Raw genomic sequence first — 15,698 nt, 5'->3', positions numbered from 1 at the left:
GCCGTTTTTAGGGGCGATTGTGCTTCAGGAGGAGTGAAACACGATCACCCCTAAAAAATGACAGGGCAGGGGTAAGGACAACTCAATTAGCTGGAATCTGCATTCTTTCCAGTTAATGTCATCTCTCTATTTTTAATTACCTGCACTGATTCCAAACCAAGAAGTTAAGTTTATGCTCAGGGGAACAAGACAAAAAAATTTGCATTATTCCTGAATTCTTTTGTTTGTGATAAGTGGGGCGTAATTTAAAAGTAGCCTATTGATTTAATGTTCATGCCTGAATATCTGTTAAAAAGGGGATTTCCGGGAATTTGTGCGTGCATTGGAAAGGGTGTGACTCCATCTCTATTATTTACAAGTGTCAAAGTCACAAGTCTTTTACTGGGAGAGAAAATCCCCTCTGAATATTCAAACAATAGAAATCTGTTTTAAATGAGCAGAATGGTCCACTTTGAAATTGGCCAGTTTTTAAAAATTCAATCAAGGTCAAAGATCAAAGTCCGTTTTCAGGTCTTCTGAGGGTTTTGGTGCATGCTAAAGACTAAAGCGGAAGTAAAATTTCACAGAGCGGAAGTAAATCGAGAATGCTGAACTATGCGCAGATCTTTTATACATTTTCTCTAATTTTTTTCACGCGCGTAAAAATTTACGCCTCAGTGGAAATCCACCTTAAGAGAGGTGTCTGTCTTATAGGGAGTAAAGTAAAGTAAAATGACTGAAAAACGGCTGGGACGGGACCAACACTAAAGGTGATTGTATTATCAAAACAGTATGACTTGATCATTTGGTGAGTCTGTTCAACAGTCTCCGTCTTCTTTTGTATACTTAAGCTTGTGAAATTCCTACTTTTTGATATACCTTCCCATTAATCAACCTGATAAAGGTACCCCTTTTTGGCTGGAGTCTCCCTGTATAGAAATCTAAAAATAATCCCCGGAAGTAAACCAAACCGGAAACCCTGGAACAAGTTTTTTGTTTTCGAGGGCTGAAGTATCAAGTTTACTTTCATTTTATTTTTCCAAATCGCAGCACCGTAGAACAGAACTCATGAAAACGTGCAATATAAACGACTCTTTTTAAACGGCAAATCAGGAAGAAAAAACGTGTAGCGCATGTATGGCTTTTAAACGGCGTTTTGGAACGGAGACCGCGACACCAAGGACAAGGTCGTTTGAAGACCTTTGACTGAAACACAATCAGTCAATTGATTTAAAAAAATCGCTATAATCTGTTTTTATTCAGTTCTCCGTTCCGGCTGTCCTATCACGACAAAACTGAACATCGAACACAGTGTTCGATTCAAAAGAAAAAAAATTATGGCGATGCAAATCAGAATCTGAGCATTTACCTAAAGGTTATAATTGTTCTACTAATTTTAGCGATTTGGGCGAGAATCGCTAACTTTACTACTCAACCCAAAGAAAAACAAAATTAAACAGCCGACTTCAATTTTTTTTTCAAAATGGATACCAATAAATTTGTTTTTTCTAGCAATGCAAATTTTACTTCCATCTTAGCTTATATGTTCATTAAAAACTGATTTGGACGATATCAATAATTTTCTAAACTTTTTGGGAGATCGCTAAATTAAATAGTCGCTAAATCTTGCTAAGAAAAAATCGCTAAAATTAGTAGCCGCTAAACGCGTTGTTGTTTTGCAAAAAAAGGAAAAGAAATGACAAAAGATTATAGCACGTGTGCACGTGCCTTCACGTGCAGAGTGACGGCACTGCTCATTAAGCCTCTTGAAAAGCGTTGAGCGGCGAGGAAATCATCAGAGACCAGAACAACAGCGCACAGTGTTGCTTAGCGGAACAAAAGTGTAAAGGTTTTGTTTTTTACGACCGTGTTTTCACTCCTTCACAAGAACTCGCAGAAAGGGTAAGTCTGTCGAATGTGCTTTTTTATTCTACGAGTTTTCCTGGACCGTAATTTCCCGACAAATATAAACTTCCTACAAGTGTTCAAATACACGCGCCCAAGCACTTTTTTAACCGTGGTGGTTGAAGTAGTAAACACTATTTTCCCAGTTTTCCTCAAATAAAACACAGACAAGGCAGGTTTTGTTAGCCTCCAAATTAGCGGCAAATTAAATGTGGATCTCGTACGCTCAAAATATGTGGAAAACAAGAATAATATTGAACAATTCGCAGTTGTAGTTCATGTTGTTGTTATGTAAACTAGAAGTTATCGTTTTGCAAAGAACGGCAAGGGAGTTGGCATTAATAACACCGAGTTTACCATAAGTTAGGGGAAGAAACAATAGTTATGTTGAGTCGGCAAAGAAGTTTACACTCTATCAGCGCGACTTCGAGGAAAATGTTGATCAAAAGTAAATTTATCTAGATAAACGTGGTCGGTGTTTCGGTGAAAGAACTTTTCAGTATGTGGCTCTTGGTCCGCGAGTAAAAATTGTAATCCTAAATATCTTACCTGAATCAAAGCCTGATAAGCTGAAATTTTCCCGGAAGATAGATTTTATGTCTCCCGCTATAACTGAAGTAGCAACTTCCTAACTAAAATATTTTTCGTGTAATTCAAAAAGCAGTGACCGTGCGCGCGGGTCCTTGGTCCGCAAAATGTGGTCCTTCATCCGCGAGTCATGTCAACAGCATGAAAATTAAAAAAAAAAAAAATTTAAATTTATTATCCTTGACATTTTTAAGCTTCAGTCTTGTTAACGTTGGAAGTCGTTGTGAGGTGCGAGTTTAAATAACCTGTATTTCTTTCAGAGAAAGGTCTCCCACACAAACCCGCGTCTTTATTTCTTCTCTTTTTTAACTTTTAAAATTGAGTTTGAAACATTGGACGCGAGAATAGATGCCGCGGCAACAATGTGAGCACTCGGAGCTCATTATCTTACTGAATTATAGTTGTTTTAAAACAAATTTTTTGTCCATTCAAGGTCGCATACCCAGGACCCCAATGCGAAAATTGTTAATAATTTTCAAAACATGTAGTCGCTCAATCGAAAGTTTCAAATTTTAAAAATTTCAAGAAAGACAAATTGATCTGTCTTACAACAAGCGTAACCGATAGTTGAAAAACTGAAAACTTTTCTTGCTTCTTAAGAGTGACGCATATTCCGTATGGTATAATTTTTGTGTGTGTTTTATTCGGACAAATCGTAAGGGACGGAGCATTACTTTTTGGAGGGGGAGGGGGGAGTATGGAAAATATTAAAAAAAATTGTTTGCACGACTCAGAAAGAAAAAATAAATTGTTGACAAACGGTATGTTTTAATAACAAAAAGTACATATTGTCGTGCGCCAATTCTGTGTAAATCCGTAGCCAGCAAAGGTATTTCATTAGTTTGTTCGCTAGACACACAATCGATAACCATATTATTATAGAAGACACAAGCCGTGAAAATAACGTTAATTTTTGTGTTGCTAAAACAGGAAAAAAAACTCTTCCTCTTAATTAGCACTGGTTTTGGTTATTTTTTTCCGTCATTTGATTAATCTCCCGGTTTTTACTCGAATCTCCCGGTTTTTTGACCTCGATCTCCAGATTTCCGGTTCTTTGAGGTTGAGGTGTCTGTAGCATGATGTCACTAGGTGCTTTGCTCTGTCCAATTTAATTTGGAAATACAATCGTCATCACACACTTGCAATATGAGGGTTTTGGCGCAAATCCAAAAAAATGCGTTCGGGGCTTCGCCTGGCTCGCCTGCCGGCTTCGCCATTCTCGCCCCTCACTGTTTTTTTGGATTTGCGTCCAAAACCCTCATATTGCAAGTGTGTCGGGGTTAGATGACAGCCTTTCAACCCATGCACATGTATCTAGGCAAAGGCACCCTTTTAACACTTGTTGAGGACTGTCCTAAAACAAGTGGCCCCCGCCAAGCCCCAAAGAACAGGCGCGCCAGAATTATTTTTCAATTGAACAAATATTTTTTACTTTGTATATGCACCAAATGGCTGCCGCAAGATATTCGTCAGAAGTTTTGCAAGCTATGATGGAGGAAAACCTCCGTGAATTTCAAAGAAACCCGCAAAGAAATTTGTCTTTTTTACTGGCCAACACCGATTTTAACGATTGGCTCCGAGTATGGAAAATGGACATACCCGAAACCGAAAAAAACAACAAAGATCTTTTAATTTTTGCAAAAAAACACAAAAAAAAGTTTTATGATCTTTTGGAAAGTGAAATTGAAGAATTGAATGACATAAAAGCAAGCTTCGGGCTTAAAGTAAAATTTTCGATGAAAAGAAACGGAGTTACGCAACACATGGAGCACTATTTCAGAGAAAGAGAACCGCGTCTTTTTACAAAAAACACCAAAGACCGAATAAAAAAAGAGTTTGACGAATTTATTGACAAAGCAAAGGGAGAAATCGAGGCTTGGTCGGAGAGGGGCTCGGGGTGGGTTGTTGAAAGAATAACAAGGGCGTACACCTATGTTGCGCGTTATCGGCCATTGCGCGGAGGAACTTACTTGCCTTTGCCTCCCAAACTGGCAAACAAAAAAGCAATTATTAACGTGCAAAACAGTGACAACCAGTGTTTAAAATGGGCTTTGAGAGCTGCTTTATTCCCGCCTGCGAACGGAAAAGATCCTCAAAGAACAAGTAAATATCCCGTTGATGACGGCATAAACTACAACGGAATCGATTTTCCGACACCCCTAAAGCAGATTGACAGGCTTGAGGCGCAAAACAGAAACCTTGCAATAAATGTTTTTGGGTGGCACTTGAAAGACGGGTGTGTGATACCTCTCAGACAAAGCGAAAAAGAAAACAAAATACCCCGTATAAACCTTATGTTGATTGAGTCAGGATTGAAACAGCACTACTGTTTTATAAAAAGAATTAGCGCTTTGTTACACGACCAAACCAAACACAGTAACAAAAAACACTTTTGCATGATGTGTTTGACAAATTTTACAAGAGAAGACTTGCTTGAAAAGCACAAAAAGTATTGCAATGGGGTCAAAGGCAAGCCAACAAGAATCGAAATGCCAGATGAGGAGAAAAACACCCTTTCTTTTAAAAACTACCAAAAACAAATGAAAGCGCCTTATACGATTTACGCCGACGGCGAGGCATTGTTAAAAAAAGAGCGCCGAGAAACGCCCGAGAACCGCCAGAAAAGTTACACGTACAAAACAGAAAAGCACGAGGCATGCGGATTCGCTTACACGCGTGTAAGAAGTGATGGTGAACACGAAAAACCATTCGTTTACAGAGGAGAAAACGCCGTTGAAGTATTTTTGAACTGTCTTTTAATTGAAGAAAAGAAAATAAGATATGAATTGTCAAAGCCAAAACCTCTCCTTATGACGCAAAAAGACTGGGCAAACTTTAAAAAAGCCGAAAACTGCCACATCTGCGAAAAATCGTTGGTGAAACAAAACTTTTTAGACTCTTTGCCGGTTTGGCTTAAATCTAATAAAAAGGAGTTTGGTTACTTAGGACAGTTACACAAAAAATGCTATTACGAAAGAATAGAATTGGCGAATACTCTTAATAGCGGGAACCATTATAAGCTAAAAAAGCTTGAAAAAAAATCACACAAATTAGCCGCTGAAAACCAAAAAAACTGCCTAGCGTGCAAAGAGCCGCTTATCCAGCCGAACTACAAGGATGCGGTGAGGGATCATTGTCACATAACAGGCAATTTTCGAGGAGCCGCGCACAACGTGTGTAACTTAATGATGAAAATAAATCCAAAAAATATTCAAATACCAGTTGCATTTCATAACCTGAGTGGCTACGATGCTCACCATTTGATGCAGTCAATTTCGAAGATTTCAAAAGAGGCACAGAAAGAGGTAAAGTGTGTTGCAAACAACATGGAAAAATACATTACATTTTCACTGGGGGGTTTAAGGTTTATTGACACTTTGAACTTTTTACTTGGAAAGCTTGAAAAACTTGTAGAAGATACGCCGAAGGATGCATTAAATATGACGAAAAAGGTTTTCTTTGAAAAAAGTGAACTGTTGTTAGACAACGGAAAATATCCAAGCGAATACGTTGAAGTGTGGGAGGAATTTAATTATAACAACTTGAGTGAAAGTTTTTTTAAAGGTGGGGACGAAACTAAAGAAAAATGGCAAATTGTCAATAACATCCACATAACAGATGAAGGATACAAAGAAGCAAAAACCATTTTTATAGAAAAATTTGGCTTGTTAACACAAAAGGGGATTTATCCCTATGAATACATGGACTCATGGGGAAGATTTAAAGAAACAACTTTGCCGAAAAAAGAAAAGTTCTACAGTAAACTTACAGGCGAGCACATAACAGACAAAGAGTATGCACACGCGCAAAAAGTGTGGGAAACCTTTGGCTGCCAAAATCTTGGAGACTACCACGATTTGTATGTCAAAACGGACGTTACCCTGTTAGCGGACGTTTTTGAAAACTTTCGAAAATTATGCCTTGAGAAGTACAATCTGGATCCCGCAAATTATTACACGTCGCCAGGTCTTTCTTGGGATGCGCTTTTGAAAAAGACAGGTGTGGAGCTTGAGTTACTCACAGACTACGAAATGCACCTCTTCGTCGAAAGGGGAATAAGGGGCGGGATTTCGTCGGTAAGCAAGAGATATGCAAAGGCGAACAACCCATATGTTAAGGGATTTGATCCGAGTCAACCAAAAAAATACATAATGTATCTCGATGCGAATAACCTTTACGGGTGGGCAATGAGCAAGCCGCTTCCGAAAAGTGGTTTTAGATGGAAAAAGGTTATGCCAACAGAAAAAGAAATAATGACAAAAAAAGAGCATGCAAAAACTGGATGGATTATGGAGGTGGAGTTAGAATATCCGAAAGAGCTGCATGACGCTCACGACAGTTACCCATTAGCGCCAGAGAAAAAGAAAATAGGCAAAGAAATGTATTCGCCTTACCAAAAGAAATTAATGAATGATCTTGAATTAAACCCCCCAAACACTGAAAAGCTTGTTTTAACGCTTGAAGACAAAACCAATTACGTCGTGCATTACCGAAACTTGCAGTTTTATTTAAAACAGGGAATGAAACTCAAAAAAGTGCACAGGGTTTTAGAGTTTGAACAGGAATGCTGGATGGAGCCCTACATCCGGATGAACACAGAATTCCGAAAAAAAGCAAAAAACAACTTTGAAAAGACCTTTTACAAGCTAATGAACAACTCGGTTTTTGGAAAAACAATGGAAAACCTGAGAAACCGTGTAGACATAAGAATAGTAAGAAGCGACGAGACAAATAAAATAAGAAAATTGGTCGCAAGTCCATTGTATTCAAGGCACGTGATGTTTTCAAACGATCTTGTCGGAATAGACATGCGAAAAAGTAAGCTGTTTCTCAATAAACCGGTCTACACAGGCATGACTATCCTTGACGTAAGCAAGCTATGCATGTATGACTTCTTTTACAACCATCTGAAAAAGGAGTACGGGGAGCGTTGCGAGCTTTTGTATACAGACACAGACAGCCTTTTGCTTGTGATAGAAACAGAAGACGTTTACGCGGACATGGCAAAAAACATCGGCGAGTACGACACAAGCGACTACCCCGAAGAGCATTCACTTTATTCGAAAGAAAACAAAAAGGTGTTGGGGAAAATGAAAGACGAATGCGCAGGAAAACTGATTTCAGAGTGTGTTTGTTTGAGGCCGAAAATGTATTCAATAATGACAGAAGGTGAAAGCGAAAATGAAATCGAAAAAATAAAGAAAAACTTTCCTGAGGCAAAAATAAAAGAGTGCACTTGCGAAGGGGAAAAAATGCAGGTAATAATGGCAAACGACGAAGAATTGGTCAAAAAAATAAAAGAGAAACATCCGAAAGCAAGTGAGTCAAAATGTTGTAACACGCTGAAAGTGGACGAAAAAAATATAAAAAAGGCAAAGGGGGTGAAAGAGTGCGTGACGAAAAATGAGATAAATCATAAAGACTTCAAAGATGCACTTTTTCAAAACAAGGAAAGCTTTCACGAAATGCACATGCTAAGAAGCTATGCCCACGAGATGCATTCAATAGTGGTAAACAAAAAATCGCTGTCGCCATTTGACACAAAGAGATGGATAAATGAAGATGGGATAAACACTTTGGCATATGGGCACTATCGGATGGGTGCGGAGCACGAGAGCGAAGCTCTTGCAGAGAAGGGGCAAAAAAAAGAGCCCACCGCCCCATAAAAGGGAGTGAAAAAACTAACTAGCCGCCAAGCAAAGGTCTCTCTAGAGTGCTTTAATAAATAAAAAGCCACTCAGGAGTGCCCAAGGGGCTCAAGCACTAAGGGCTTGGTGGTAACTGTGTATTTGGAGGAATAACAAGCAATTCTTCACGCACGAAGCCGCGCTTTGGACCATCGTGCAAGTAATAAAGAACTGGCTGATTAGGTTTAGTAACAGACCTTTCAATGCTGTAGACTTTTAATGACCAAATCGGATCTGTAGCCCTTTTTACGCCGCCTTCCAGCTCGCCAGGTTGGTAGAGGAAGCGCACATTAACGAGAGAGGGGAGTTTTTTTTCTTTCTTGCCAACAGGTCTTGTATATTTTGAGGACGGTTTTGACGAAACAGCCTTTTCTTTGATTGCAGCAGCAGGTTTCTTACCAGTAAGACTGGTTACTTCGTTGTTCAGAGCGGCAACAACTTCGGGTAGCCTTTTTACCCACGCTGTCGACCGCTGGCCAGATGGCAGGTTCATCTCGACACCGTACTGATAACCAAACAGGCGCCCTGCCAGTGTTTGATTAAAACGTTCAACAATAGCTTGATCTCTGTGAATGTTAACACGCCCGCGTCTAATATAGGTTTTGTGATTTTCCATTTCTTTGGTAACAGCTCCCATGAATTCGCGACCAGGGTCAACTTGCAGCATCTGTGGCCATTTTAGTGCACTTCGCCTGTAAATTGTCTGAAAACCTTTTGCAACCTCAGTTGAATCTTTGGAGGTCAAAGGCTCGGCCTCTTTGAAACGGCTGGCAACGTCAACAACAGTCAGAGCGTATTTGTAAACTTTTCGCCCTCGCGGCAGTTTGTCGTGTGGCAGAAAAAGAAGGTCCGCCTGGTGGACCGCGTTAGGAGAAGAAACATCGAATTTTGGGCGAGGAACGTATCGTGGTGCCGGAAGGTAGATCTGCCAAAGGGCCTGCTTAACGAGCCACTTTTTAGCAGCATCTTCGGAAACCTTGGCCGCCTCGGCTAATTTTTTTATCGCTGCAATTCCCTTCCAGTAGCCCTGGGGGCTATAGTAGACTTTCGAGATTTTCTTCGAAAAGTTTTGCTCCGCAAAAATCTTTGCATCCATGTGTATACAAGAAAAAAAGAAAAGTTTAAAGAAACCGAAAGGCAGCGTACCCAAGTGCAAGCGCGCCAGCGCCAACGAACATAAGTTCACCTTGTTTCTGCTGCTCACTTGGCTGATAGAAATCAGAGAACTTGGGTTCTTTCGGAGGAATCATTTGTTTGTCAGGATGTGCCTGGTTGTAGAGTTTGAAAGCGTAGTCTGTGTTCGTAAAGTTTTGTTTCGCTTGCTGTTTGATCTCATTGTTGGTTTCGATCCAGTCGAGAAGCTTCGTGCGGTCGCGAGAGTACTTCGCGTAAGCTGCCTGGTAAGCCTCGAGAGCTTTGTCGTGTCTTTCTTTTTCTTTCAAAGCGGCGTCATCTCCGCCACCCAAAGCTCGAGCAAGATAGTTGCCGCCAATGAAAGCAGCAGCGTTCAAGATAGCTCCGCCAGCCATAATCGCTACGCTTGCCATTTTGTTATTATATTATTCGAATTTTTTTTTAATTGGTGGGGAGAATTTTCTGGTCCTCGAGATACTGTTTAAGTGCAACGCTGCCAGCCATGACGGCTGTGAACTTTACATAGTTCATAAAACTGCTGCTTGGGTCGGATGTGAAGTTTTCTTTTACAACTTTTTTGGCAGCCCAGCCGATTCCGGCGGCGAGACCTGTAATGGTGGCGGCATCCATGAGCGTTTTCACGAGTTTGTTGTCGGACATGGCGGTTCAGTATAAAATAATAAAAAATATTCAATTGAAAAATTTTTTTGTTTATTCTTCACCGTTTTGCGAAGCAAAGTTTGCAACTTCTTCACCAGATTCAACTTCTTTTGTTTTTTTTATACCTCTTTTAAAAATTGTATCCTCATCCTTTTGCACCCGAATAGCGGTTTTAACGCAAGTTTTGGAAAATTCAAACCAAAGTAATGCAATACCAGCCATAGCTGCACCTTTAACAAGGTTGTCAAGAATAAAACCAAGGGACATTGTCGGTATAATAAATGAAAAAGAAATGTTCAAAAGAAATTTTTTAATCCATCGGACGGATTCCTCTTTGTTTGCGAGGTCTAATGGCATTTTGGATTGTCGAAGGCGTGTCTGAAGAACGCGTTGCAACCCTTCCAATACTTTCTGCTGTAACGCGCAAAGCGCGGGGTTCCTCTGGGACCCCTGGTGTGTCATCAGTTATAAGAGTTGGCGGAGCTTTAAATGTTGGACTTCTTTTTTTGTTTATAAAGGCTTTTATGTCTTCGCGTTTCACATAAGTTGTAACGATTGCAACGCCGATACCAAGCAAAGATATCCATTGATTTGTGGTGAGACCGCTTGATTGCGGCTGAGCCTCGGGCGGAGCTGGTTCCGTTACGGCCGGTGGTGTTACATTTCGCTTTGCAGCAGCAGATTTCTTTTCCTTTTCTTTTGCAATTATTGCAGCAGCCTCGACAGCAGCTTTTTTCTGTGCTTCACGAGCCTGTTTTGTTTTTTCAGCTGCAAGCTTGCCAGCAGCAACTCGCTTTGGATTTTTGGCAGGCTTTGTTGCTGGAGTTGTTGAAGTAACTTGTTTCTGTTCTTCTTGAGCGATCGGAGTTGGTTCGAGCTCGGCCATTTATAATAAAAAAAAATAATATTTAAATAGAAAATTGCTCAGCAAGATTTTTTGCTAAGCAATTGCTAAGCATTGTTCAGTAATTACTTAGCATTTTCTTAGCATTGCTCAGAAAAATCTTCAGTAGTGTTTGTGTCCGCATCTTTGGAAGCACCTTTGGTTTCGCACAGCGAAGTGTGCGACTTTGTAGCTTCGTTTAAATCAATGTGCTTTGTTGTGATGAGCGCAGCATTTGCAACGGCAAGAAAGCGGCCGCATTTCAAAGCCAGACCGCCTGCCAAAGTGGACAGCTCTTTGCTGATGATGTAGTCGTTTTTGAGTTCCTTCTGATAATCATTGACGTCCTTGATATTTACGGCCATACCAACGACTTTAGTAACAAGAAAAATAAAGCTGTCAATCAAGCTGTCGGTTGTTTTGGATCCAACGTATGCCTCATATCTCTTTAAGTACTTTTCAACTTCTTTATCTGTCAAGCGCTTCACCTGCTCGTGTGTCAGTTGCACACCGATTGCTTCTTTGGCTTTTCCTGTTGAAACAAGGATTGCAAGCTGTTCACGCAAAGCAGGAATGTCAGGGCCTTGAATGAGTGCCATAGCGCTTTCTGTACTTTCTGGTTCAGCTCCTAGCAGTTCCATTACGGAAGCTAATTCTTGTTCACTTGCAGCGCCCTTGACGCTCTCGGGAGGAGAAGTTGCGAACGGGTCAGCCATTTATTACTCTAAAAAATATGTTCAATAAGAAAATTTTGTGCCGTAAGGGTGGCGATGAGAAATGACAAGATGCGAAAACTTATTTTTTTTTAGCTTTAAAATGATTTCTTTGTAATCCTCATTGGCAAGTTCGCCAGCGTAATCCTCAAAGATTGCCTTCGTGGTCTTGGCAGAGGGGGTGTAAAAGAAAACGATTGCCGCAACATTTTCGCGGAATGAGGATGTTATGCTTGTCAATTTTTGAGTTAACACCCATATGCTCAAGCCTGCGTGGCGAGCAGAGAAAGCAAGATTCACCAACTCCCCTGTTCTTCCTTTTACATCTTTCGAAGCAGCACAGTCGTCGAGGATGATAAGCGTGTTCGTACCCTCAAAAAGAAATCTTGAAAGCCTTAACCAAGATTCCACCTCGTGCTGCTCGCAAATGAAAACAAAAAATCGAATATCTTCCTCAGCAAAGCGATAATAAGTCTTGTTGTGCTCGAAAGTCGGGCAGATGAGCACGATGTAGTCAAACTTGCCTCGGAAAGGGCCACAAAGCTGATTGACCACGTATCTTGTTTTTCCTGAGTTCGTTGGTCCCACAATGAGGGCGTTGAAGGGTATATTGGCAGGATCCATCTTCGTTCGTATATGTACCTAAGGTACACTTTTTCAAAGAAAAAATTTCCCCTTGCGGGGAAGTGTGTGCGATTTACGCACACATTATAAAAGCACAGATTCTAACTGCCTGCCAAGTATATTCATTTGGGCGTCGCTGATTACGTAAATGTGGCAGTTCAAATTACCTGAGCCGCTTGCTTTCCTCTCTAGCTCAAGCTGGACACCGTCCTTTGTGTTCACAAGGCGCGTGCCGCTTCCGTGCATCGAGTGGTCAGCCATGGAACGCAGATCAATAAGAAGGCCAAACTTGTCTTCTGTGTAAAACTTTTGCAGAGTCATGTGCTGCGTTTTATTTTTTTCTTTCATGTAGAATCTTTTAACTTCTCCCCAAATGTCCATTCCTTCGATGCCGTTGTTGTACAGCATGTTTGGCGAGCCGTTGACAGTGATGCTTACTTTTGTAAGGTCCGGGTTAATGTACTTTTCCGAGCTCCTTGCACCTTTGTTATATTGCTCAATAAATAGGAGCAAGATACCTTTCATGGACCTCCTCTGCGGGTTGACCCTTAGATTCAGACGTGTGTCGGAGCCTTTTGCAAAAGTCACCACTTTAACACGCTGGATGTGGTCGTAAGCGAACTCTTTGCCGCCCGAATAAGCGCTGAACGCTTCATCTGCAATTTCCTTGCTTCTTATCATCTCGTACTCCAGCTGGATGTTTGTCAACTTGTATTTCAGTTTTGTTGTATCTGAGCCTCTGACCACATGTTCGGCTGCCGCGAGCTTCAGTTCGAACACAAGATCGTTGTATAGTGCCTGAGGATAAAATGCCCCATGGTCAGTTAAAATCTGGTGATCCAGACGGATGCGGTATTTATTACCATATAGCTCATTCAGCTTTTTTTCTGCTTCGACTCCTGAAGTTTTCTTATCGCCAGCATTTGAGCGAATTTTGTTAAGGTCCTCGCTCTGAATGCCCTCTGGCACCCTGTCGTCGCGCTCCTCCTGCGAAAGGAAAAAATCCTCAAATATTTTGTAGATGTCATAGCCAACCGTGTCCTGCACGACGGTGCCTTCGTACTTTACAACAAAATCGTCGACCAGAGCTCGGCTGACGTTGTCAACCAGAAAGTTGTTGGCATGGCCTCCGCTCAAGTCGATGTTGAAGCGCAGCGCCAGCGAGCCAGGCACAATGACCTCGTTTTCGTTCAGCTTGGGCACTGAAACATACAACGTTTCCTCTGGATTGGCTTCTGTGCGGTCAAAAGTGATTCGTTTTACCGCGCGCTCGGCTTTCAGTGCGCCGAGTATTTTCTCTGTGCGTCCCGGTCGAAGGTTTTCTTGAACAGCAGCCATCTCTCGATTGGTTTTATTGTTAAATTGAAAAGTTTAATTTGAAAATATATATATATAAATTAAGCGATGGCAACAGGTGGTGATGATTTTGGATTCGAGGACCCTGATTTGGACAAAGATCTTGACCACAACAGTGATAACGATGATGAAGAGGGACAAGAGGTCGACACAACCCGACCATTTCAGCCCGGGGAGGCATCCACACCCTACCATGGGGGTGAACAACATGAAATGCAAACGATGCAGCACGAACAGAGCGGGCTGCCAGATACATCCTACGACGAAACACCTTTTCTTGAAAGAACCCCTTCGATAAGTGATCTTCAAAAAGAAAGTTTTTTGCGGCAAAAACTTAAAAAAGCTGTAGACACGATAAAAGGCAAATTCCCCAAAGCAAATTTTGAAAAAATTAGAATTAGAAGAGGCACTGGGAAAAATGAGGGGAAAATTGTTGCTATAGGAACTAAAAAAGGCGAGTACAAGATTCTAAAAGATAATGAGTCAGGCTTCATGAAAAACTTTTTAGACAGCTTCAAAGATGAACTTGGGCCGTCAGCTGAAGATCTTATTGCTCAAGACAATGAGAGCATAAGAGATGAACGTCAAAGATTAAGAGAAGCTGAAAGTCAACTACAACAGGCAGAAACAATTGCCATGCAGAAAGAAAAAGCCACCCAAGAAGTAGAAGATCTCAGAATAAGAATCGAGCGAACAAATGCCAAGATGGATCAACTTGGGTCAAATGTTGAAAATGAATCAGAATTGCGCAGACTTAATCAACTGAAAAAAAATCTTGAAAAGGATTTTGAAAACGCAAAAAAAGAAGTTGCTGCTCTTGAAAAACAAGCTAAGCAGAAGGCAAAAGAACAAACACGAGTCGACCAACTAAGGGCAAGCCTCGCTGCCAAAGAGAGCGAAAGAAACACTTTTCAAGAAAGGCTCAACGACACAAGAGCTTTGGATGATCTTAAAGAGCAAGAAGATGAGCTCAAGCGCCAAAACGAGGAAGACAAAAAAATTATTGAGGATGAGAATGCCTCCCCCACTGACAAACAAGCCGCGGAAGAAAGAGTTGCGGAAAGAACCGAGGAACTTGGACGCTTGCAAACGCAGATTGCCGAAAGAGAAAGAGCGCTTCCACTTCGTGAGAGGATCAAAGAGATCTTCAAAAAACATGGCGTGACATTAACAGCAATACTTCTGGCTGCTGGTGTCACGATTGGTTCTGTTATTGGAGCCATTACAAACGCGTTGAAGGCCACCGGCAAAGCGTTGGGAAAAGGCCTAAGTGATATTGGCTCAAAGGTAGCATCAGCTCTGCCTGGTCTCATTGGCTCGATTGCGAAATTTCTTTTCAAAACCGCTGGTCAAGTAATTGGATTTCTTGCAGAGCACACCTGGCTGCTTATCCTTGCTGTGGTTGCTTTTCTTGTTGAAAAATACATCAAAAAGAGACGTTAACGCATAAGGGTGTAGAGCAAAGCTGCTGCTCCAACCGCGCCAACAGCGACAGTTGCTTTGTTTATTTCGTGTGAATCATTGGCTACGGCCTTCGTAGCTTTAGCGCTTTGCGCGTTGCTAGCTGGTGTTTCAGCAGCGCTTGCGGCGGGTGCCTGATTTTTTTTTGCTGTGGCGCTCTTGTGTATAGGATTTGAAGGGTGGCTGTTTGGTGGGTTGATTTTTGATTTTCCTCCCGCCATCAGTTTAAGAGCTGCTTTTTTTGTAGCTTTATTAACCTCATCATTCACTCCTAATTTCATCCCAACAACAGCCTGCTTAAGCTGGTTATTGTAACCAACAACGCTTTCTGTGTTTATCACCATACGAGCGGGCATCAGCCAGGCACCTGGGCAGACTGCAAGGTTAAGCCGAACCTTAGCTTCGTCGATGGCTAATTGGTATCTTTGGACCGACTTTGCCAGATCAGGTTGCCTTATAGCGTCTTCAACCAACACGAGGAACTCACTTTGCGCTTCCTTTGCACGGCCGCCTGTTCCAAGTATGCTACTTCGAACGTTGACCTGCGAACCGAGAATACAGTAGACAAAAGCCTCTATCGACTGGTTTACTCTCGACAAACCTGCCTGAGTAAGCCCTTCAGTGCCGTTAGGACAAAACCAGTCTGCCTGTGCATATGCAGTGTCGTCTGGCTCGATGTATTGAATCAAGTTACCTTTGCTTGCAGCT

General features: G+C 41.5%; 2 protein-coding genes across 3 annotated transcripts in view; both read left to right on the top strand.

The window, feature by feature from the left end:
* The first annotated feature begins 11 nt into the window (after positions 1-11).
* The window catches only part of LOC144628007 (inhibitor of growth protein 5-like), a 42,750-nt gene continuing 27,063 nt past the window's right edge, over positions 12-15,698 (top strand). The window contains exon 1 of one of the 2 annotated variants that reach the window (XM_078486051.1): positions 12-749. The gene's annotated coding sequence lies outside the window, so the exon portion shown is untranslated. Of the gene's footprint in view, positions 750-1,640; positions 1,882-15,698 lie in introns of those variants that run through there. The other variant, XM_078486052.1, reaches the window with a different exon arrangement.
* Positions 13,578-15,366, top strand: LOC144627998 (uncharacterized). The gene has a single exon (XM_078486036.1). The coding sequence runs from the start codon at positions 13,578-13,580 to the stop codon at positions 14,970-14,972; it is 1,395 nt and encodes a 464-aa protein (XP_078342162.1). The 3' UTR covers positions 14,973-15,366.

This window comes from Oculina patagonica, chromosome 10 (genome assembly GCF_052425735.1).
Source record: "Oculina patagonica isolate OP01 chromosome 10, crgOcupat, whole genome shotgun sequence".
In the NCBI taxonomy this organism is placed as follows: Eukaryota; Metazoa; Cnidaria; class Anthozoa; order Scleractinia; family Oculinidae; genus Oculina; species Oculina patagonica.
The sequence above is the reverse complement of the archived record's forward strand: the minus strand, read 5'-3'. Positions and strand labels throughout refer to the sequence as shown.

Excerpts from the sequence above, each read along its gene's own strand:
- LOC144627998 (XM_078486036.1), top strand. The coding sequence starts at position 13,578 with ATGGCAACAGGTGGTGATGATTTTGGATTCGAGGACCCTGATTTGGAC.